Raw genomic sequence first — 24,860 nt, 5'->3', positions numbered from 1 at the left:
CGTTTGACCAAAACGCTGTAATACAGAAATTTCACGGTCTTTTTGTTCGCTATCTCGCATCGACTCAATATACGTATAACAATTTATACGTGAATTAACGGTAACAAGAGAATAATTCCGATTTCGACAAGCAACCAAGTTCCTCACACAATCGCACCGTGAACGTTCGTCTACTTTTAGCCGACGCGTCCTCCGCTCAGGCTGGAGCTTAGCCAGCCACCGACGAAACAGCGACACGTATTTCCGATTCTAATTTCGTCTCGTCTATGCCTTGGACAATTCCTCGAGGACCGATACGACAATCCTCCGATTTTCTTTTCGTCCCGGTCGCTCCTTCGTCGACCTGTACCCTAGAAGCGCAAACGGCGCCATGGTCACGCGCTGGCACGCATTATCGGGAGACCACGTTGCCATCGCGAATACGCTAAATTCTATTTTTGCGCCTGTGCACCAGCGCACCGGGGCTAAGGGGCAAATCGTTTTCCGTTAGTAAGGTAGCGACGATCACGTTGGCATCTCGTGCCATCGTAAACAAATTTTACGAAAAGCACATCGTTAAGTATTAATCATTTATTAACGTGCGTTGGGAGGAACTAGCGTAAGTTGGTATCCGAAGCTGAGATCCTCGGCTTTATAAAATTCCGCGAGAGACAATACAATTGAGGTACAAACACGTTATTCTGAAATCACGTGTTATCTCCTCTCATGTGACATTATGCGTAAGATAGATATTCATTCAAATCCTATGCATGATGTCATATGCTATTATATGCAACATGATAGTGCAGGTAGCACGATTTCAAGTGATAATAGTGCATTTCTATCCTTTCGATAACTTGAATGCAGAGTCACACACCTTCACTGTTTTCATCGATCATTATTTCTAACTATGCGTTGATCATTGTAACAAGATGACAGTGTACATTATTATTCACTCGAATACTTCATCCAGTTTGCATTATTTTTAATTTCATCGTAGATCATTACTTTCTGAATCTCAATATCTGTTGTCGTGAATCACATTTCAACCACGTCCGATTAGAAACAGGATGTAAAGATTCCTTTGCCTCGGCTTGGAAGAAACGCCAAAGAAAACAAAAATATTATTATCGTACACACGACGCAGAGAATATCGTCCTGGATGAAATTGCAGGCTCATCGACTCCCTGCGGAAGAAATCGACGAAGGCGGACGAGGAGTTGGAGGCGTTCGAAGGCGCCGAGCGTGAGATCGAGCAGCTGAGAAAGCGTCTGAACGAGGCGCGCGAACGCGCCTCGAACCTTTACGTGTTCGGACCGAATCAGGACGACGTCGAGGAGGAGCTTGACGATCTCGTAAACGACGTCGAGCAGCTCCTCGATAACGCGAAGAAGTTCTCAGGAAGCACTAAGGCGCGGTACCAAGCTAGCCAGCAGCTGGTCCCGAGCGATCTTGCCCAACATTTGACTGCACTCGAGCTCTGCGCCGAGGCCACCGCACAGGCGATGGAGGAGAAACAGAGGGAACAGAAACGCGCGAGGACAGTCAGGTCGGACTACTTGACTGACCTTGACGAGGTCCAGGCGTGGATCAGACAGGCGGAGTTGAAGGTGCAGGATCGATCGATAGAACCTGCGCCGCTTAAGGAGCAGCTGAGACAGGTGCAGGACGAACTGGGCACGATCACCGACAAGCTCGAACGATTAACGAGAAACGGCCGTACTATTACGGAGAATACGAGGGACGAGACAGAGAAACAATTGATCGACAGCACCGTTCATAATGTAACCGAACAGTTGAATCAAGTCAGAAATTGGTTGGACGAGCGGAAACAAGTGGTGGCCGATACCATCGATGCTTGGCAGAGGTTCCTGGCATTGTACGAGGCGGTCAAAGCGTGGACCGAGGAGAAGAAACAGTTCCTGATTGAGCCTTTAAAGCTCAGCACTCTTGTGCAGACTAGGCAGAGGCTGCACGAATATTCGGTACGCGAATTGATAATCCGTTGGGTTATGGTTTCTCTGGATTACTGGATAAAATTAAAAGAACGTGGATTTGCAAAATAAACTTAAAGCATTAAATTGAGTCTTTTAAAAAATAAATTTTTCTGTAGGCATTAAACTCTGTGGTATACATTTGAATATTGCTTTTGATCATTACACGTTCTTCTAAATTTCATCCAGAAGAGAAATGAACAAGTACTCAAAAGTACTTTTCCTCGAATAACTTAATTAATCAGTACGTAAATTCTGCATCGTATTGCAGACAGCCGTAAAAAGCTGCAAACAGATCAACAAGAATCTGAGCGACATGGGTAAAGAGCTCGAGAGTATCGGTCAAATTTGCAGCGTGGGTGATTTGCCTGAAAAATTGCTCGAAGCTGAGGAAGCTAAAGTACAGGTCGAAGGTCAACTGTTAGAAAGGGTTAGTTTTCTCGCTTAAAGAGAATGTAGGTAGGCGATGCGTGCGTAAGATGAACACTGTTCGAACATTCGTTTCAGAATGCGTTGCTGCAAGAGACTAGCGAGGAATGGGAGCAGTGCGAGCGTAAATTAAAGGAAGTTAAAACGTGGATCGAGAAAGCGAAACAGAGCCTCGAGTCGCCGCAGAACAAAAAGAAACCGTTGCGCGATCAGCACAGCATTCGGGAGAAAATGCTGAGCGATATCGCGATACAGAAAACGAAAATCACCATATCGATGGAAAAGCTCCAGGTCCACTTCCGGTCCGGAATCGGTGGCGATAGCCGGATCGGCGAGACGGTAGACGAATTGCTTGCCGAGTTGGACACCCTTCACGGAAACGTGAAGGAACAGACCACGTCGCTCGAGGCTTGTTTAGTTCAAATCGATCAATATCAACAGGTTAGAGGATTCTCGCCCAGAGCTGTATTCTTTTCAAACGTGATTGCTGATCCACTTAAATTGAGAATAGGAACGGATTATAAAGAAATTAAAATATTTATGAAGATTTATTAAGTAGTTCCACTCATATTGTACATACATTGAAAGATAGGCAGAATTGTATAAATTATTTCATAAAGTGTAAAATTAATTTATATTAATAACATGAAGGGATCAGTAATCGTGTCCGTGGTTTGAAAGGAATACGGCTGACGTCTGTTTGTCGTTCCAGGAGATACAACAATTGAGGCAACAGATTATGCAGGTGGAGCAGCAATTGAGGACAGTATTGAGCCCCACGTATCTGTCCACCGACAAGGAGAAGGCATTGCAGGAGCAACAGGTAGGTTCGCCTTGATCTTACCCTATCTTTTCTACCACCTGCACAAGTGCGCTAAAAGCAGCAAGTTGATTTTTTGCATTTGCTCGATACCAACTGAAGACCACCACCAGGATATAATCGCGAGATCTCAAGTTCCTGCGGAATCGATAATTATTTTGTTCTTTCTCGAATCGCGTAACGTGGACGAAAGTATAGTAGTCGTAGTCTATCTGACATCTGCTCTCGAGACACCGTGCCTGCTCTCTCTCTCTAATTTCTCAAGTGACTAACAATTAACCGCCGATCGAGCCTTGTTAATCATTAATTAACATCGGAATAAATAGAAATTTTTATTGACCATTATCATTATTTAAGTGGTTAATGAAAGTTTTTATAATAATTTCTTCGAAACTGGAAACATTTTGATGATTTGGATGATCGTTTCTTATTAGGAGACAGAGGTCATTATATTTTCATCATTATGATTTCAATCAAGGTGTTTCCGTTGAAATCCTATCCCTAGCTTACATTTCATTTCTCATACATATCCATTAAAATAATTATTTTCGATTCCTGTTATCAAAGCTTTCAATCTCGTATACACTTAACAATCTAACATTTCCATTTATATAACATTAACGAGATTCTGACAATACTATTTCCTCTCTCTTTATTACTCTGTCACTCTTCTTTCGGTCTACACTTCTCTCTATCATCGTGCCGCTTCGAAATTAAAAAATTCATACATTTTTACATGAAGAGAATTGATCGTTCTTTCGCAAGTGTGAACGAACGATCATATTCGCGAGAGTTATAATCATCATGGTGGTACATCTGTTACGCGGTATTAGTTGGTATCACGGCTCTTGACGAAAGTCTTGTCAGACCTGTTCTCTTCCGAGGAAAGAGACGAAAAATCGGTCGGTACGCTGTTCACGCACGTCTCTGCGTTTATTCGTCTGTTTCTCTAGTTTTAGCCACTACTATCGTTGTTCGTGTTTACACATCACCGACTGTCTTTTAATGACACACCCATTATACGTTGTTCCGTGATGGGGATTACTTGATTTTTTGCTTGTTTTTTCTTTTCTTTAATGTTTTCTATTCTTGTACGTTCATTTATCTCGTCGTCTTGTCTATACTGTGTACCCATGAAGAAACACGGTTCCAATTAATGAAAATTGGAATCATACCGCACTGTGAAATCAAATTTCAGTAGTCGCACAGAATATATGTGTATATTACACAAGGGATTGTTTTGCAATGTTTTCGACCACCACACGTACATATAAACGTCTGTCACACACACCGTAGACTTTTTCGATCGAGTTTTCTGTCGTTGCAAAAGTAGCTCGGCCGAACGATTTCCGAATAAATGAAAAAAAGCGCATAACTCGACAGCGGAAACGGAAGATACGCAAGAAAATCAAGTGACCTCCAATGAAAAATTACGCGCGTCGAGACTTGTGAGAACGCAACGCTCCGAGAGACTACAAGCTCACGATCTCATAATTCTCATTCTACTCTTAATTAACTTCGACTCTGTTTGTTCTTTTATTTGTTTAATCGTGTTTAATCCATCGCATCGGCTATTTGATTTACGATATTTTATTTGCTGCGCCCCTTTCCCGCCTCTCCCTTTAAACGAATCTGTTCCGTTCATCCATCCCACGTTCACGTTTCTGTTTCGTCATCGTTGTTCTTTCTGGTTTCGTTTCTCCATCGGCAATCATCGCAACTTTTTGGTTCACTTTGGATCTCTGTCTCTCTCCTCTCTCGGTCCATCTCGCTCGATCGTTCGGCGTGTTGTTGTCTTCGCCACAGATCTATCGTGAAAAGATCAAGTCGTTGCAGAGCAAAATTCAGGCGCGCACGGAGAGGTCGAAGATGCTCGTTCAACGGGGCAGGCCCGATCCGGAACCCTTGGATCCGTGATCCATTAACTTAGAGGCGTTCGATGAATACGATTCCGTGACAACTACACATATTGGGTTGATGCATATCAAATGTCAAACACAGCAGATATCGTTTCTGTAGAATATCACGTTTTATTCAAATGATTTATCAATTATTTTTACACATTCCTAAATGATTACATAATTTCATTATCCCGGATGTATTTTGTTATAAATTTAATTACATTATCAAAAATAAGCAGCAATAAAACTTATAATATGATGGCTTAATTTCAACCTATTTGATAAAATCAATCTATTGCAATTATCATACTAATTAAAAATGTTACGATATCTAATGAAACTATAATAAGTTTACTATAAGTTTTATTGATATATGCCAAATTAGTTTATTTTTAATTTGATTCAAAATAGTGACCAAAGTATGATAGGTGATTTTCTACTGAATAATTCAAGCTCCAGAAACTGAACGATGTTTCATATGCACCAGCCTAATATTAGTCTCGTTCCTCGCATTCGTTTCTTTTTCTTACCCGGTGCAGTTCCGCGCACTCCGTCTGAACGAAACGATCGTCGACGTTTAAACCGTTCTTTGATTACAAAACTTCAATCCTTTAAACGTCACAGCATCCTACATTTTCGAGTACTGAGTACTTCATTGAACGGGAGATAAGTTCAAAAATGTTGGTTACCGCGATGAGATTTTTATGATTTAAATAGTAATGAGAATTATCGAATACGTTTAAGGGGTCGAAGAATCTCCAAAGCACATAGCGACGACGTTCGTTCTCGTTAACCGACGGAAGCCAATCAATTTTTAATACCTCAGGATCTTTTTCTAGCGAACTTTATATATACATATATTATTACGTATACGTCTATATTATTATTGTACCGAGCAAACTTTTTCCTAAACGTGTTGTTCGTCCAGGCATAGAGAGCAGACTTGCGTTTATCGAATACTATTTTGAAACGATTAAGAAAATAAAGAGTCCACTTTGTTGCAGTAGATCGTTTGTTCCTTTATAATCTAACCGAAGCATTAACTAAAAAGCAAAAGAAATATCCCATCCGACCCCCTAGCCGATTTTAACACATTTTTCCAATCCCACGAATAAAAAAAAAAAAACCAATAAAAAAGAGACTCCCAGAAAATTGACGTATGTGTATTCCATTGTTGTGCGTTGGCTGATCCTCCGTGGCGGATAAAGCAGAGCCTGCAGCAACGGATGGACGATTGGAAGCAGCGCGTTAGGATGCTGACGGATCAGATATACGCCGTGGACCCGAACTATGCACCGAGCAACGAGACGAGGCCGGTGAATCAGATTTCGTACGCGGACATCGCGGCGGGTCGTACGAGTCCCTCCTCACGGGGTTCCAGTCCGTTCAGGAACCCTCGGGATGAGACCGCGGCGGTAACGTCGCTCTCGATTCAGGTCCTCAGGCCCACCGCGCAGTTGCCCAGGACGACGAACGCGCAGAAACCCGTCGTTGAGCCGATCCAGGATAATACGCCGCCGAGCAATCGGTTAAATGAAGAGCAAAAAGAGTCTGAGACCAGGAGACACGTTTCTAAGGTGGACTCTGTTGACCCCAAGTTGAAGAGTCATAGGAGGGCTGGTAGAAAAGCCGAGGAAACTGTTGGTGTAGAGGAAAGAAAAGTTGTATCTGTTAGAAAAGATGAGGAGCCTGTCAAAGAACTTATCGAGACTGAGAGTGTACATGTGTCCAGAGCGGTAGAGCAGAAAAGGGAACTGATGGTACTTAAGAACACGCTAGCGCCGAAAGAGGAGAGGAGGGGCAGATCAGCTAGTCCCATTTGGATGCCTGGATCCATTTCGTACGCGGATATTCTTCGTGGAAACCGACAGAACTCTCGCAGTCCCTCGGTCGAGATTAGTAAAGACGTTCGAGCAGTTAGCAGAGATGTTAAGGAAACTGTGATCGAAACACCCACCATGAAAGTAGTTCAGAAAGAGAAAGCGGAATTCAGGATGCCAACAGTTGAAATAGAGGAACAGATACAAGTAACAGAACTCACGGAGCAACCTAGTCAACAAGTAGTAGTAGAAGACTGCCGACAGCAACCTAGTGAAGTTACACCTGAAGCCTTGCCCGAAGTCGCGCCACTGTCAGCGGTAGCCGTTGAAAAACTTCCTGAAAGTCAACCCAGTTGGGCCGACGAGAGCATGGAAGGATACGTGAATTACGAGAACGTAACGGGGCAGGCGCAACAAGTTCCTGAAGTGTACAATTATATCCAGCCGGCAATTCCCGAGCTGGTTGGATTCATCGGATCTCAAATCGCTTATCCAGTGAGTTCCTACGTCTACATGCCTCCTCAGCAAATGGCTCTTCCACATTACGCCGATAGCCAAATGGCTTTCCCGTTGGAACAATACGTGACACAACCCAGTTATATATCGGAGTCAGAAATTTATCAGCAGAATCAGTTACAAAAACATCATAGACAACCGCACCAATCCAAGTTTAAGAATACGTCAAAGAATACAGTTGTTTCGCAAGTAGTCGAAGAAACGCCTATGCAAACTCCGGCAAATGTTCAATTGCCAATTGCTCAACCCGTGGAATCAGAATCTGAGAAACCAGTGGAACAAGAACAACCCGAGCAACAACCTGTTTTAATTTCCGAGAGTAAATCGATAAATACTACCTCTACTGAAAACAAAACATTTTCCTACGCTCAAATTTTATCTCAGGGACTGAATTCTAAACCCGTACCGTCTACTAGTAGATTCTCTTCGACCACGACTAGTTTGCCTATTAGACAGTCGAAGGAACGGTCGCGGTCACCGGTGAATTCAACGACTTCCTCGGTGCACGAAATGAGTCCTTCTCAGGAGAGACTGATGAGAGAGTCGTCGATAAGTAAACAAGAACCGAAACAGGAAAGCACGTGGGACATTTCGAAGCGGAGAGAAACGAGGAAAACGCATCAGGAGGCACCAATGACGAAGATTCCAGAAAAGAAAGCACGTAGGTCCGAACAATCGAAGGAAAAGCCTCAGAAAGAGAAAGTTAAGACTAACATCGAGCAAAAGAAGGTGCTTGAAATGAAAGATGAAGTTCGTGCAGTTTCAGAGGATTCTCAGAAAGCATCTAAAGTGATTTCGAAAACTGAAGTTGAGATTCGAAAAGAAAAAGTGGACGAAATTAAGCAAGAAAAAGAGTCAGATAGCAAAGACGCGAAGCAAGATGAAAAGCAGGATATTCAACAGAGAAGTGGATCACAGGAGAAGAAAAGGAAGGCGAAGAAGAAAAAGACTGAAAAGACGGTTGATGATGAAATAGAAAAAGCTTTGAAGGAAATTGAAGATATGGATAAACAAAAAAAGAGGGATAAGTCGAGGGAACAGGGTAAGAGTAACGTGGTTCCTGCAGCAGATAAAAGCAAAGAAGAAAGTGAAACTAAAAGTACGAAATCGAAGAAGTCGAATAAATCAAAAGTGGATAAGAATAAAGATGTATCAGAGTCTATCGCATCCCAATCTGGTGAAAAAGAACAGGCCAAACGTGAGAAAGATACCGTGAAGAAAGACGAAAAGGATAATACTATCGTGGCGCTTGCTAAAGAAAAGGAAACGAAGGCTGAGAGTCAAAAGGGAGAACTCGAGAGGAAGCCTGAAACAAAAACAGACACTGTAGCTGAAGCAAAAAAGATTGAAACGAAGGAGGACAAGCCTCAGAAGGAATCCATATCGAAGAAGAAGCAGAAAGAGCAACGTGGTACAGTAAAAGATAAATCTGACGCAAAGATGGAAAAGAAAGTTGAAAGTGAACCAGAACCTATCCAGAAACCTGCAGAAATTCAGGAAAGAAAAGAAGTTAAGTCAGAGACAAGTACAAATGTCGTAAATGTTGAAGGCAAAGATACAGAGCCTATAAAATCCGATAAACTTACTGAAACTAAGACGCAATCAAAAGAAAAGACACGAAGTGAGTCTAAAGAGAAAGTTGAACAAAAAGCCGATGAATCACCAAAATGTAAAGAACAGGAGAAATCAAAGAAAGGTAAAAAACAGAAACAGGTAACAGAACAGGAAACATCAAAGGATCAAAAATCGAACCAAATAAAAGATGAAAAGAAAATAATACAATCTGAAGAAAAAGTAGACGTTAAAGATGTCAAATCAGACCCGAAAAAAGATGTTGGGACAAAGATTGATGTAAAGGCATCAAAGATAATGGAAAAGGAAAAGAGAAAGAAAGACACTACGGGGCAGAAAAAAGAAACGAAATTGGAAGTGCCACCGAAAATAGGTACTGAAAAAGAACAGACAACAGTAGTCAGTGAATTCAATCGTAAGACAGAATCCGCAAGTGAAGAAAGTAGATTAAAGTTAGTAAAATCAGAAACGTTAACAGAGGAAAGTACGACAAAAGAGGAGATAGTAGAAAAATGCGAAGAACAACTGGATAAATCTGTTGACAAAAAACTAACTGATAGTAATTTAGAGAAAGATATCCCGCCGAAAGAAGAAAGGAGTAAAATAACTGAATCAGAGAAAGAAGTTAAGACGAAAGGAAAGAAATCAAAGAAAGAATTAAACGTGAAGTCTGCTCCTGAAATAATAAATGTCTCGAAAACGGAGGAGGCTAAGATTACGGATAAAATAATAGTTGGAGAAAAGACTGTTAAAGATGAAAAAATTATTGAAGTAGAGTCGCAGAAAGAAAATTTAAAACCCGAGGTTATCATGTCAAATAAGGAACGGTCAGAGAAGAACAAACGAAAAAAATCTAAATCACCGATGAAAGAGAAAAAGGAAGAAAATTTAAAATTGCCTGTGGAAGAAGGAAATAAAGAAATAAAGGAAGTTGTGCCCAAGTCACAAGAAAAGAATGACAAAACTGATGTAGTTAAGGAAGTGTCAATAATTCAAGAAGTTAAAACCGAGGCTGAAAAAGATTTCAGTATAACTAAAGTTGAGGAAAAGAAAGAAACAATTACTGTTAAAAAAATTGAAACTGAATGTGATTCAGAAATATCTCAGGAAACTATGACTGAAAATAAATCAATAGAAAATTACAAAATGCCCATCGAAACAAACAAAGAAGAGATTTTAGTAAAATCAGAAGAATCTAAAAATGTTGAAGTTAACAGTAAGGAAAAGAAAGAAGTACTTCCCGATTCTCCGAAAATAGAAAAATTCGAAGAATTAGAACAGGAGATTGAAGTTCCAGCAATGCTATCAGAAAGCAAGGAAACAGATGAGTCAAAAGAAAAACCGTCAATTTCAGTAGCTGAATCCAAAGAAAAATCCAAACCCAGTCAACCGAGTACACTAAAGTCAGAGAAGAAAAAGAAGAAGAAACAAGAGAGTAAAGATAAAACTATCGATTTTCTGCAAACACAGGACAAGGCGATGACTGAAAAAATTGACACTGACTCAAAAATTAAAGATACTCCTGAAACTGAAATTTCTATAGTTGAGCCTGAAATCGTAACAGTTAAATCTGAACTTCAATCCGAAGAATCTGAAATCATCAATCAAACCGATGATTCAAAACTTGAATTGCAAAGAAGTCTCCTCCATAAATCAACCGTAAAGCAAGATCAGTCAAACCAAGAAGTTGCAAAGATTTCGGACACAAGTTCTCCAATCGAAGAACCATCCTCGGCATTGGGCAAGGCGTTAATAATCGAAAAAACGGTGACCACTGTGACCACGACTACCAGCATGGCTAAGTCGGTCGAGGTGAAACCGCCGAATGTAAAATCCGTGAAATCCGTCGAGATCTTAGAAAGCATCCCCTTACCCAAGATCGTAGGCTCCAAACCCACCGAACTAATCACCCTGCGTCCCGAAACCGTAGAAGCTAGCCTAACTACCACGTATGCTAGGGTGTCGGACGATTCGGCTGTCGATATCCCCTCGAAAGAGTCTTTAGGTACTTTAATGGATTCAGAGAAATTGATTTCCGATTATATTGGCAGTCTTGGCGAGGACGGCCAGCCGATTCTGTTTGGTAGCGTTCAGGATAGGAGAAGGGGTCGTTCCGGGACTCCTTCATCAGTAAGATCTATAGAAAGTACGATGGGCGAACGATTATCTAGAGAAGGTGATTCAAAAAAGGAACAGGGATCAGATGATATGGCGTCGCGAACTAAATCGAGTGAAGTTCAGGGTAAAGCTGAAGAGGGTAGACCTAAAGAGGAAATTGAAGTTGTTAAAGAAAAGGTAGAATCTAGAGATTCTGATAAATTAACTGTAGAAAATCAGGGTACAATTGTAGTAGAGAAAGAAAAAACAGAAATCGATAAAACAGTGCAGGACTCCTGTTCTCGTATTGAAGAATCTGAAAATCCAATAAAGAGAACAGGATTAGAGGAAGTTGTCGAAAGAAAGGTAACTGAATCTGAGAAACGAGTAGAAGTTAGTATTGAGGATTCTAAGTCTAATGTAAAGGGAATTTCGCATTATTTCACAGACTTGATCAAACCTTATTGGTTCAATTATCGTCCTTATATCGAGGCAGAAAGCGATTTCTATCGTCGATTTCAAGTAGTAGAGGTGTTAGAGGAGAATATTCCACCTTCTGTTCCTCCGAGATCAGAAAACATTGAAAAAATAGTTCAGGAATCAGTTATGAAGAAATGTGAGAAAATAGAAGAGGAACCTGAGACTACGAAACAATCCGAAATGGAACGTAGGAAGACTGCTTTATTAGGAGAGTGTATCAAATACCCTGTTAGTATGTTATACGAGCTCGAATCTCAGTGGGTTATATCCAAACAAGCTGAAGAAAAAATTGAAGCATTTAAGCCGGAAGAAGCAAAAATCGTGGAAGATGTCATTCAAGATGTTGAAGAAGAAAGAAAATCCATACAATTAAAGGACTCTCAAGAACATACAACAGATCTTGGAATTGTTAAGGATACTGTTCAAGATCACAAAGAAGAAGTTCAACAACTTTCAGAAATTACCTCTGAGATGAAGAAAAGACCTGAAGCAGTAAATGCAGTAACTCTTGAAAACATTATACAGGATCAGGACAGTGAAACAGGATCTACCGGTCTGGAAGAAACTCAAAAGTCTTTGGAGACTACCATGACGATGGACACTATTAAAACTGTTGAAGAGTTCACCAAAGAAATACAGTCTACAGATGAGATTTTAGATCAAACAGCTGCTCTTATCGACGATGTAAATAGGCAACTTGATACAATGAGGAGAGAGAAAGAAGAAAAGAAATTAACAGAGAGTGCAGAAAAACAAAAGGCGCCTGTGGTTCAGAACAAGGAAGAGAAGATAACAGACAAGAAATCAAAAGTGGAGAAACCTAAGAAAGAGAAACAACCGAAAGCGGAGAAATCGAAAGTTAAAAAGGAGGAAATCAAGGAGGTTCGGTTGCCTGCTAAAGAACCTGAGGTCGTTGGACAGCAGGATATTGCAATCGCACAAACAGCAAAACTGGAGCAAAGCTTAGAACAACCTGCAGAAATAAATAAAACTGCAACAGTACAAGAAAAAGAAAAGAAACAAACAGAGGATGATATTACAATAGAGAACTTATTAATATCATTGGATCCAAATCCTGAAGAAGTGGCACCTGTAGTAGAAACTTCGGAAATAAAGGAAATAAAAGAGGGAGAAGATCAAAAGAAGAAGGAAAAGAAAGAAGTAATCGTAGATAATCAGAGTACTGTTCAAGAAAAAGTAATAGAGAAAATAGTTGAGAAGCCTACTTCTAGCAAAAAGAAATCGTCTAAAGAGATTAAGAGGAAAGAAGATTTAGAAGAACCAGTAAAAGGAGAGAAACAAAATAAAGAATCCATAATTGCGTGTGAAGCAGCAACAATAGAAAAATTAGAAAATGATAAATCAGAACCAAAGACAGAGGCAAAAGAATCAAAAATCATAGATTCAGGCGAAACGAAACTTCAAGTAAAGGAAGATAAAATGAAACCAGTTGAAGAATCAAAGAAAGAAGAAATAAAGACACAAGCAAAATCAGGAAAGCAAAAACAGCTGAAAGAAAAGACTGAGGTTAAACCCAAGGCAACACCAGAAAAAAAGCCAAAGAAACAAGAAAAACAAGAAGTCAGTTTGCAATCAGATTCGCAAAAGAAACACGAAGGTAGATCCAAAAAAATAATTGAAGAACCGACTGCACTTCCTCAGGACATTGTAACTGAAATTGTTTCAGAAGAAAATAAAAGGGATGAGAATGATTCGGAAATAAAAGATGTAAAATCTAAAATAGAAGAATCATCGACAGTCACATCGTGGGCATCTATTGTTGGTACAAAAGGAACTGCCGATTCAGCTACTATTTCTGCTGAAAATATACAAACTGAATTAATAACACCTCGAGAACAAATAACTGACGAAACAAAACTTGAAAAAATCGTATCAGCAATTGAAACTGTGTCGGAAGAATCGCAAGGTCTACCGATACAACAAAAACCAGCGAAACGTCAAAAGAAAAAAGATCCGAAACAAGAAAAGCATAGTGCAGAAATAAAAATATCTCCCGATGATGAAGAACAAATAAAGGCAAAAATAGAGACAATCATTTCTGAAAAACTTGAAGAACCAGCAGAATCGACTGCAAAAGAATCTAACAAGTCTTACGCGCAAGTTGCAGCTTCTAGTAAGAGAACATCTCCACAACCTAATCAAGAGGATATGATAATTTTAAAACCAATTCCCTTGAAATCTGAACAGAATTTGGAAAAAGCAACTAAAGACACAGAAATTATTCGCGAGGGGACGACATTGATCGCTGAACCATCAGAAATTGTAGAAGAAACACCAAAGCTTGAGGAAATAATTGCACCTGAGAAAAGGATTGACGAAACAGTTGCTGAAAAAAATGATTTTGACGAGTCGACTTTGTGGGTGGAAGAAATTGAAAAAGAAAAAGAAATTCAAAAAGAAGATGTGAACGCAGAATCTGATACGATGAAGGCTAGAACTTCGCACAGATCCGCGGATTCATGGGCTGCCATAGTGTGCAAACCTGTGGAAAAATCACTTCCATCGCCTACTGTCAAAGAGACCATCGTGAAAAAGGAGCAGACTATCGAACAACATTCTCCTCAAAAACAAACATTCGTGGAAGAAACAACTAAAGACAGAGTAATTATTCGCGAGACGACAGTGATTGTTGAACCATCAGGAATTGTAGAAGAAACACCAAAGTCTGAAGAAATAATTGTAACTGAGAAAAAGATTGACGAAATAATTGCTGAAAAAAATAATTTTGTCGAGTCGAGTTTGTGGGCAGAAGAAATTGAAGAAGAAAAAGAAGTTCGAGAAGAAGATGTGAACGCAAAATCTGACACGATGAAGGCTAGAACTTCGCAGAAATCGACGGATTCATGGGCTGCCATAGTATGCAAACCTGTGGAAAAATCTCTTCCATCGCCTACCGTTAAGGAGACCATTGTGAAAAAGGAGCAGACTATCGAACAACATTCTCCTCAAATACAAATAGTTGTGGAAGAAGCCCCGGAGCTAGTATCAATCGAAGAAGTGGTACAGATAGATGAACAAGGTTTCATGGAATTTGTAAATCGGAAGGAATTGCGATCCAGACGGTCCAGATCGCGCTCCAGAAGCGCTAGACGAGACGACTCGAAACAATCGAGCGATAAGCCCGTAGTTCCGGAAGCAATTTTGGCAGAAGAGCAGAAGGAAGTAGATACACAGAAAGTGGAAGAACAAAAGAAAAAAGATTCGAGTAAAGGAAAAGAGGAAAAGTTGAAAAAAGAGAAAAGTAGAGGAAAGTCGGGAAGCATCGATCGTGACCAAGTAGTGAAAGACGAACAGGGAAGAATCAAAGAGAAACCACAGAAGGAGAAAAATAAAGCGAAGTCCGACGTTGTTGAGGAAAAGGATATAAAGGAAAAAGAAAGTGAACAAGAATATCAGAAGCAATCAGAAGAGAAAAGTACTTCGAAAGGCAAAGCTAAATCGAAAACAAAGGAAAATAATATGTTACAAGAAATTAAAAGAGATATAGAGAAAATGCCACAAGAGAAAAGTGAAGTAAAAGAGGAAAGACAGAATGTAAAGTTTGAAACTCCAGATGTAGATAAGACAACTGGAACGGATCAAGAGAAACCCAATACATCAGAACAACCAAAATCTGAGGTAAAGGAACAATCTACTACCACTTCTAAGAAAAATAAAAGGTCCAAGAAAGGAAAATCAGATAAGGAACAACCTAAGGAAAAAACTGATAAAAAGGGACAACCGAAGCGAGCGGATATTGATCAGACATCGGAAGTAGACGTGAAAACAAAGGATGAAAGCACGAAAGAACCAGATGCGGAGGAGGTTCAGAAAGAAGTAACAAAATTGAAGATAGAAGCCAAGCCTGTATCTATTCAAGAAATAAAAACTGAAAAACAAGTAGCCACAGGCAAATGTAAAGGAAAATCTAAAGATAGAAAGACAGAAACTGTGCCAAAAGAAATGTCTGAGGAACCAACTCTAGAGAATAAATTACCTGAACCTCAAACGAAACAAGAGGTACCAGTAGAAACGATAAAGGGAGAATTGAAACAAGGAGATGCAACTAAAAGCGATGAACATAATGCTATTGAAAAGGAGACAGAAATAAAACAAGAAGATATAACAAAACTCGAATTTGAATCCAAGTCTGAACCTATTCAGGAAATAAAGTCTGAGGAACAAGCAGCTACGGAAAAGCGTAAAGGAAAATGTAAAGACAGAAAAGGAAAATCTAAAGATGGAAAGACAGAAACTGTGCCAAAAGAAATGTCTGATGCAGCAACTCTAGAGAATAAATTACCTGAACCTCAAACGAAACAAGAGGTACCAGTAGAAACGATAAAGGAAGAATTGAAACAAGGAGATGCAACTAAAAGCGATGAACATAATGCTATTGAAAAGGAGACAGAAATAAAACAAGAAGATATAACAAAACTCGAATTTGAATCCAAGTCTGAACCTATTCAGGAAATAAAGTCTGAGGAACAAGCAGCTACGGAAAAGCGTAAAGGAAAATGTAAAGACAGAAAAGGAAAATCTAAAGATGGAAAGACAGAAACTGTGCCAAAAGAAATGTCTGATGCAGCAACTCTAGAGAATAAATTACCTGAACCTCAAACGAAACAAGAGGTACCAGTAGAAACGATAAAGGAAGAATTGAAACAAGGAGATGCAATTAAAAGCGATGAACATAATGCTATTGAAAAGGAGACAGAAATAAAACAAGAAGAATTAACAAAACCCGAACTTGAATCCAAGCCCGAACCCATTCAGGAAATAAAGTCTGAGGAACAAGCAACTGCGGGAAAGCGTAAAGGAAAATCTCGAGACAAAAAGGGAAAATCTGTTTTGAAACAAACATTTGAAACACCAACTGGAGAAATGAAATTACCAGAACCTGAAACGAAAAAAGAAGTACCAGTAGAAACGATAAAAGAAGAATTGAAACAAGAAGATGGAACTAGAAGCGATGAACATAGTACTATTGAAAAGGCGACAGAAATAAAACAAGAAGAGATAAAACCCGAACTTGAATCCAAGCCCGAACCCATTCAGGAAATAAAGTCTGAGGAACAAGCAACTGCGGGAAAGCGTAAAGGAAAATCTCAAGACAAAAAGGGAAAGTCTGTTTTAAAACAACCATTTGAAACACCAACTGAAGAAATGAAATTACCAGAACCTGAAACGAAAAAAGAAGTACCAGTAGAAACGATAAAGGAAGAATTGAAACAAGAAGATGGAACTAGAAACGATGAACACAATGCTGTTGAAAAGGAGACAGAAATAAAAGAAGAACAAATAACAAAATCCGAACTTGAATCCAAGCCCGAACCCATTCAGGAAATAAAGTCTGAGGAACAAGCAACTGCGGGAAAGCGTAAAGGAAAATCTCGAGACAAAAAGGGAAAATCTGTTTTGAAACAAACATTTGAAACACCAACTGGAGAAATGAAATTGTCAGAACCTGAAACGAAAAAAGACGTACCTGTAGAAACGATAAAAGAAGGATTGAAACAAGAAGATGGAACTAGAAGCGATGAACATAGTACTATTGAAAAGGAGACAGAAGTAGAACAATTAGAAATAAAATCTGAAGTGGAATCCATGCCTGAATTTGCTCCAGATACGAAGCCTGAGAAACAGGCAACTACAAAAAAGGGTAAAGGAAAATCCAAAGGTCAGAAGATGGAAACTGTTCTAAAACAGACGACAAAGACATCAACTGAGGAGAAGGAATTACCTGAATCTGAAACGAAAGGGGAAGTACCGGTAGAAATAATAAAGGAGAAATTGAAACAAGAAGTGATAACAACAACTAAAGAGGAAGACAATATGGTTGGAGACGGAAAAATGGATGTTCTCTTAGAACTAACATCTGAAACTCCGATTGAAGAGAAAAAATTACTTGAATTCGAAATGAAAGGATGGAGGACCGATAGAAATCACGAAAAAAGAATTGGAACAAGAAGGCGGTAATATACTTGAAGAGAAAGAAACCGCAGCGATGCCTGAAAAAGAAAAATTATTAGAAGAACCTAAAAATGAAACTTCTTCATCTATCGAAGAAAAAGTAATAGATAGTGAAGCAAAAGTAAAGGAAGAGAAAGTAGACAGCAAAGGACAAACAAAAGCAGAAGATAAATCTAAACTTTCAAAAAAGGAGAAGAAGAAACAAAAGAAGAAGGAAAAATCAATCAGTAGATCAACCAGTGAGGAAAAGTCGAAAGATGAAAAACCAGACACAACTCCACAAGAGAATATAGAAATAGTTGACGCATTATTAAAAGAAGAAAAAACAATTGAGGTACCTATAGAAACAACTATGAGAAGTGAAGAGATTAATAAAGAACGTCAGATCAGAGAAAAGACACCTTTGATCATTTCTGAGAAGATTACCGATGAAATAAAACTAGCACCTGAAACAATATCAAAAATCGTACCTAAAATGAATGGAAAAGAAAAAATAGAGTTACCAAAACAAATACAAGACGAAGTAAAGGTGGTAGATGCACTTCTATTAGTCGCGAAAGAAATGAAAGAAGATGTGAAAGGGCAGGAGTCGACACCTCCTTCCAAGGATAAGTCGAAACATAAAAGCAAACAGCCGAAAAAATCTAAACATGACGAACAAGAAATAGTACCACAGTCTGCAGATACGGAATCTCAATCTTCAAAAGATGAACAGAATGTTGAAACATTAAATTCAATACTTACGACAACTCAAGAAATAAAAGAAAAAATAGATCAACAGAGGGACGTAATAATATCTGAGACAATTGATGAAACAAGTATAAAAAAATTGGAAATTGAAGACAAACACGAAGTAAAGGAAAAAGCAGAAGACATAGAAAATATAAACGAACAGAAAGTTGAAGAAAACATTGTAAAACCTCAAGAATTGGGGGAAAAATCCTCTCTAGATGATACTTCGCAGAAAACAGAGGAGAAACTAATATCTCAGCCTATAGAGAAGATAGATATGAAAGAAGAGAAATCTAATACAGAAAAGTCTGAAGAAAAATTGAATAAAACTGATGAAAAGAATATGCTTGATACATCACAAATTATTGAAGTAGAGACTATTAAACAAGAGAAAATCATTCCACTCGAAGTAAAATCAGAAGAAGTCCTCAAGCCTGTCGAAATAATAGCGAACGATAAGAAAGAACCTGAAAGACTCGAAAAAGAAATAAAGAAAGTCGAAGAAATCGAAGAGATTCAACCAGAAATTGAGAAAGAACTCGAGAGTATAATTAAAGGAACCGATCGAGTTCCTGAAGAGACGACTCCAATCGAGAAATTAATACACGAAATTGAATCACCCATAGCGCTTGATTCTATTCAACTCCAATTGGAAACGGAGGAAGAATTCGAAAAATGCATATCGAGTGAACCGGAAATCGAAAACGTAGATATAGTGATCGAGCCTGCGAAACCGAAAGTGCAATTTTATATAGCTGACGAAATTCTAGTTTTGAGTCCCGAGAAAAAGAAACCAGTTCAAACGCCCCTGATCTTAAAAACCCTATCAGAACTCAGTAGGTCCAAATTCCTCTCCCTTGATAGCGGCTTCTGGCCGGACAAGCATCCCTATCACGAAGCTGAACGCTACCTATTCGAGAATCTTGCTAATTATGGTAGGGACAATACTTCTGATGAAATAAATCACGATTCTAACGATCCGGATGATTTCGATGGGGATCGAGATGGTAGGAATCTGAACGACCGGGGGGGAAATGGTGGTCCGTTCAATTCTTATTTTATGGGCGGACCTCAGACCGAACGTTTGATCGCTGATCTTCCCGGTGGTATTGGTAGCTGGACCGATTATAGTACTTATTTGTCGAGCGAGGACGAGCAGAGAACGGATCAGTCCGTAGAGACACCAGTCTCGAATTTAACCCATCGTTTTGAATTATCCGCTGTCCATCTCAAGGATGATCAATCGATTTCGAAATTGGGAGATGAGTTATCAGAAATATCTGAGGAGATAAAGTTGCAATCCGCTTCCGATGAACAAATTTCGAAGTTGGATCGCGAAACCGTGTATCCGGTTCAACAGTTAGAGTCCATCTGTCCCGAGTTCTCCTTGAAACCAAGCACCCTCGATCATGATCCCGATCCTAAGGAACATTTAGGTAGAGAAAGAGGATCGATGCAGCGGCGCACTCGAATTGTGGAGACGGAGAGAGAGACGGGGGTAGCTGAAGATGAGGCTGAAAAAAGGATACGAGGGATCAAGGTGCGATCACGACACAAGCTGCGCTCGATCTTTTTTTACTCAATCGAGCTTGAAACGAGTTTCAATCCTTGTTGTTGTTTTAATCATTGCTGTATCGTGCGGTACTCGCGTGTACGCACGTATAAATGCGTGTGCGTGTGCGTGTGCTTGGCACAATGTTTTCTATCTTATGCCCTCGTTTTTTGTTTTCTTTTTGTTTGTTCATTTTACTATTCCTTCCTTACATTAAACTATTTTGTTGTCTGTACATTTCATCATGTTTATCAATCTTTCATCAACTTCTGTACTTCGAGCGTGCCTCTTTCTACTCGTTGACTCTTACGTTTTCACTCTTTGCTAGTCGCTGTCAAATCGCTATATTACTGCTGCTACATTGCAATCGCTTCTCGGTGTCGCTATGTCGACTCTTTCCTCCACTTTGATTTGCATGTTAGAGTTTACTTTAATGCACGTGCGTAACTTGATTCTTGGCTTGCATCGCGATAAATACAAGTCAGTTCTGTATCGAACAATTTTTTCTTCTTAAAGGAAGAAGTTTTAAATAATTATTTGACACATATTTTTTATACCTATTTTTCAGATTCCTCTTTTATACTTGACATAAGAGGCAAAGTTTTTAATATCATCTTAGCTTCGAAGTTAACTCGATGCTAAACTAGATGTTTTTCTAAATATTTTATACATATACAACAGTTTGATCTAAATTTTATTTTTTATCTGCATGAATGATAGTGTTTTTAAATGACCTATTTCTTTTAAACATATAGTATTATTACAAGCGTTTGAACGTTTTTTAATATTATCATTCGTTGACAATTTGTCCAGTTTTCTTTAATCGATTAATTATTAACAGACTAAGAAGTTGATTAAGAAGTCTGATGTGCACGGCATCCTTTAATCGTCACTATTGCTTAAATTGTTCCCGACGTTCATTAATACGTACCTATGTTACAGGACATCATAGAAGAGCGTCTAATGGTCTTACAACTGAGCCTATCGAACTTAAGAGGAACTTATTTACCGCGAGATAGCGTAGATTCCATGCTGTCTGCACTCATGGTGAGACTACACTCAACGAAAGATAAAAATCTTTCTTCCCGTCAATATACTTTGGTTCTTCTAGTAGAGCTTTTTAAAATCTCATAGAAACACATTCGTATGATTCCGTACCGGGAACAGTTCATGCGGATTTTCGTTAATATATTTAATGTAAAGATTTATGCCTCAATATTGGCAAACAGATTTTTTTTTAAAAGAAAACTGAGAAATTGTATAAAAAGCGGAAACTTATAAATCGTTTACGAAAATAAAAATCTTCGATGAATAAAATCACGTTGTAAAAAAAGATATGATTTTAAAGAGAATCTGCATTAACTTTTTCCGGTACTTAATATTTATCAGGTAAGTAGGAATGTAAAAATTTGTTTCCAGAATCTGTTAACGCAGTTACGAAATTATGATCAAGAGGCCCGACAGTTGGAGGAAGAACTACAAAAAATTCCAGGCGATTGCGAGGCTCAAAAATTATTGTCGAACTTGGCGGAAGTTCAGGGTCGCATCGCGACGCTTCTGGCGCAGGCAGAGCAAGGGCGAGCCACCCTGGAAGATGCGCGAGGTCAGCAGGAGCAGCGTGGTCATGATATTCACGCGTACAAGCAGTTCTTGGACGAAACCGATGCATGGCTGAAGAACATCGTAGCGGGTATGAAGGAGCAACAACCAATCGCCACGAATCAGGTGTGTTTATGTTAGAAAAAATTTCATTTTGCCATAATTAGAAACCTATACATTAAAAAAATTGATACAATTTCAATCAATCAATTTTTCATTCTAAATATTTCTAACAATGAGTCGTCGATTGTATAAAGAAATCTTTGAATCACCTACAATCGATCACGAAAATATTCGAACACCTTTCAATACGAGATAACTTTTTTCTACTTCAACAAACAATTTAGTTTCGTTTGAAATTTCAAACGTTTAGTCTAGTTGATAGTCTGTAAAAGATATTGTTCAAAAATTGCTATCTAATGGAATAGTAGATTAAGCCTTCGAAGCTCCGTTCCATATGTCAAAGGCAGACATATGCCGATCAATTTTCGTACATTTTGCACAGTTAACGCCTACGTACTACGCCTAGTAATAAACCATCGGTTCTGTCCGACTGCAGATATTTCTGTACATCCCCTATCCTCTACCGAGTCCTCAAAGGTTCCAACAGTTTTAAGGAAGCCTCTTTTTATGGTCCAGAGCGGTTCTTACTTGACCATTTGCTACGAAGGGTATAATATGGACAATGGAGGCAATCTGCGAGAGGTTGATTCTTTCGTGAGCAAAAACGTAGCATGCCAAAAAAATTAAATTGACTGAAAAAGTTATTCCGTTTTAAAAGATGGCCGAATATTTTCGTAACCAAATGTATTCACTTTCGAGATCGTGGCTAAGTGTTCAATTTCCAAAATGTTTCAAAAAATTTCTTGATGTAAGACTCGTGGTGTTACTCGCGGATTTTCATTTCGTGCGAAAACCTCCGTCGTTTTCGAATGGTGGCGCGCGCGGTTTATTTTTAAACGGGAACCACATTCGAGATCACACACGTAAATCTCTGTGTACGGACACAGGCTTTGCAGGATGAGCTTAGCAGTCACGCGCAGCGAGTTTCGGAGCTTGAATCGTTGCCAGAGATCAGCACGCTGGCAAAGGTGCTGAAGAATGCGCTGTTGGAAGTGATGTCGCGTCTGCAGCAAAGGCAGCAGGTACCCAACGTTTTCCAATGCTCGGTGGCTTTCACAAACTTCGCTGGTCGCAGCGCAACATGCTCGTGAAGTGCACACGATTATAAAAAAAGAAACAGAGTCCATAAAAAATAGCAAAATTATTACTTATATATGTATGATGGCTACAAGAACTTTTACACGCGGTTTTGTACAAAAGATATTTTATTTAAAAAAACTCATGTGTATTTTGCTTTATCGATTTATAAATTTTATATTATATCAAAAAGCGCATTCTAACTGTAAAACTGATTGATATATTCCAAACTATCCCGTCTTCAATTTGTCTTATGACAAAAGAGAATATTCTTCGATTGGCAAATTCAAATCTCAGGAACGAAAATGTTCCATACGCTGAACCTGATACGTAAAACTAATTTTGTGTAAAGATATTTTCTTGTAGCCACTGTATTTATATATCGGTAGATGTAACATTATCAATTTATTATTGAACTTGATAATAGAGGGAAAGCAATGAAAATTCTAATTTATTGATTTTAGTAAAATTCTAGTCTATTTTGGTGGCGGGTGGGAAGTAAAATAAAAAGTATTCAATCTCTTCCTAGAGTAAGAGATCTTTAAGAATAACAAGGGTGTATGTACAATATATACTGGCTATATTTTGTACCAGATGGAAGCAGGATGATAGATGTAACAGAGCATGTAACATTCATATTTTATTTTCCTTCGCTACTTCTACTTAGTAATATATGTTTGTCGTATCATTTTGCACGATATTTATTAATGGGTAAACTAAAACAGGATAATGGTTCATCAAACATGTACACAATTATTGTTTCACCTTTAATTTCTTATTGTCACCGCATCATTAATTTATTCCATCTAAGCTTCTCACGCAACGTATTATAGTCATTCACATTCATCGCACTGTCTTGTCTACACATTTCATAATTTCACGGTGTATGTACTTATTTATTTATTTATTTATTTATTTATACGTACATATAACGCACATTTTATGTTCCTTTAGCTTAAGGTAATGGATGTAATTGTATAGGCGCAGCATTTTTCTCGAAGGAATGTTAATATGATTACTCTGTAATTTTTTTCATGCTGTAATTAAAGTATTCTCATTATAATTCCCATCTCCCCCCTTTTTTATTTATACCCCCGATTACCACCAAGGTATTGTATGTATATGTATATATGTACTTGTCGGTGTGTAACATAATACGGATGATCTACAGACAATTTTTCTTGTAAAAAATTTTAATTTGGCCATGATATAAATTTTTCCATGTTTTATTTCATGTTCTGTAGTAAATTTGCGTTTGTTCGATAGATGGATCTGATTTATTTTTTCAAATACATATACATATACCACTTAGCGTGCCGAAAATAAATTCATTAAAATAAAGTCGCGCGTAGCGTTCACTTGGAGCTAAAAATACGCTAGTGTTACGCGGAGTGTTCTTGTCTGCGGATATTCTCGTTCTCGATCCTCGGCCATCATGTTTTCTAAATAATTTCTTCCATCTCCGTTTCTCCATCGACACCATGCAGGTGCAGCTATATCGATCGAAATAGTTGACGACCACCAAATCATCATGTAACAATCGTTGTAAACGTTCACACAAAACCAAACAGTAATTAATGTGGGTGCCTATGATTAACCAACACGCATTACAATTCGTAATCGTGGGTACCGGTATCGCGCCATCGCTTTCAGTCTTATTACATAACAGACTTGTGAATATTTTTCCTATTCAGCGTAATACTTCAAGCTTTAAAGGGTAACTTACGGTATATCTAATAAATGCCGTAAAGCAGATTGTTCATACACATTGTTGTTTTGCTAAAGAAATGCTTAAAAATGCCTTAAAATTTAAGGAGTGATAATGGTTTTACTCGGGCGAAGAAAATAATTACACCTGCTAGCTACTTGAAGGCGTAGATTAATTACATGTACATGTAGTATAATTTAATGCTTCGTTCCTTAGAGCTTCAATCAGCTTTGTAAATGAAAATAAAATTTCACACAGATATTAAATGCGACAACCACAAAGTCCTGCAGTCGAAGTACCAGTGATGCCACAGTGGACTAAATGGATGAACTTCGTGTGAAAACCGTAGAACTTCTCAAGGAAATCAAATAGTTCGATGATTCTTGAAGCATTATTCCTCTTTGATTAAATGGGAAGTGTTACAGAATAAGTGAAAAATATAAAGAAAACGTTAAATATAATACAATATTTTTTAAAATATATAATAA

General features: G+C 38.6%; 1 protein-coding gene across 7 annotated transcripts in view; it reads left to right on the top strand.

Moving 5' to 3' along the window:
* The window catches only part of Msp300 (Muscle-specific protein 300 kDa), an 87,877-nt gene that overhangs the window by 33,396 nt on the left and 29,621 nt on the right, over positions 1 to 24,860 (top strand). For 5 of the 7 annotated variants that reach the window (XM_026813314.1, XM_026813316.1, XM_026813317.1 and 2 more), the window contains 7 exons: positions 1,154 to 1,964; positions 2,245 to 2,403; positions 2,481 to 2,843; positions 3,115 to 3,225; positions 20,808 to 20,912; positions 21,285 to 21,590; positions 22,475 to 22,609. In XM_026813314.1, the coding sequence (XP_026669115.1) occupies positions 1,154 to 1,964; positions 2,245 to 2,403; positions 2,481 to 2,843; positions 3,115 to 3,225; positions 20,808 to 20,912; positions 21,285 to 21,590; positions 22,475 to 22,609 (1,990 nt within the window). Of the gene's footprint in view, positions 1 to 1,153; positions 1,965 to 2,244; positions 2,404 to 2,480; positions 2,844 to 3,114; positions 3,226 to 5,028; positions 6,132 to 20,807; positions 20,913 to 21,284; positions 21,591 to 22,474; positions 22,610 to 24,860 lie in introns of those variants that run through there. The other 2 variants (XM_026813319.1, XM_026813320.1) reach the window with 1 other exon arrangement.

This window comes from Ceratina calcarata, unplaced genomic scaffold (assembly GCF_001652005.2).
Source record: "Ceratina calcarata isolate Rehan_Ccalc_2016 unplaced genomic scaffold, ASM165200v1 scaffold328.2, whole genome shotgun sequence".
NCBI lineage: Eukaryota > Metazoa > Arthropoda > Insecta > Hymenoptera > Apidae > Ceratina > Ceratina calcarata.
This window is presented reverse-complemented; position numbering and strand designations above follow the sequence as displayed.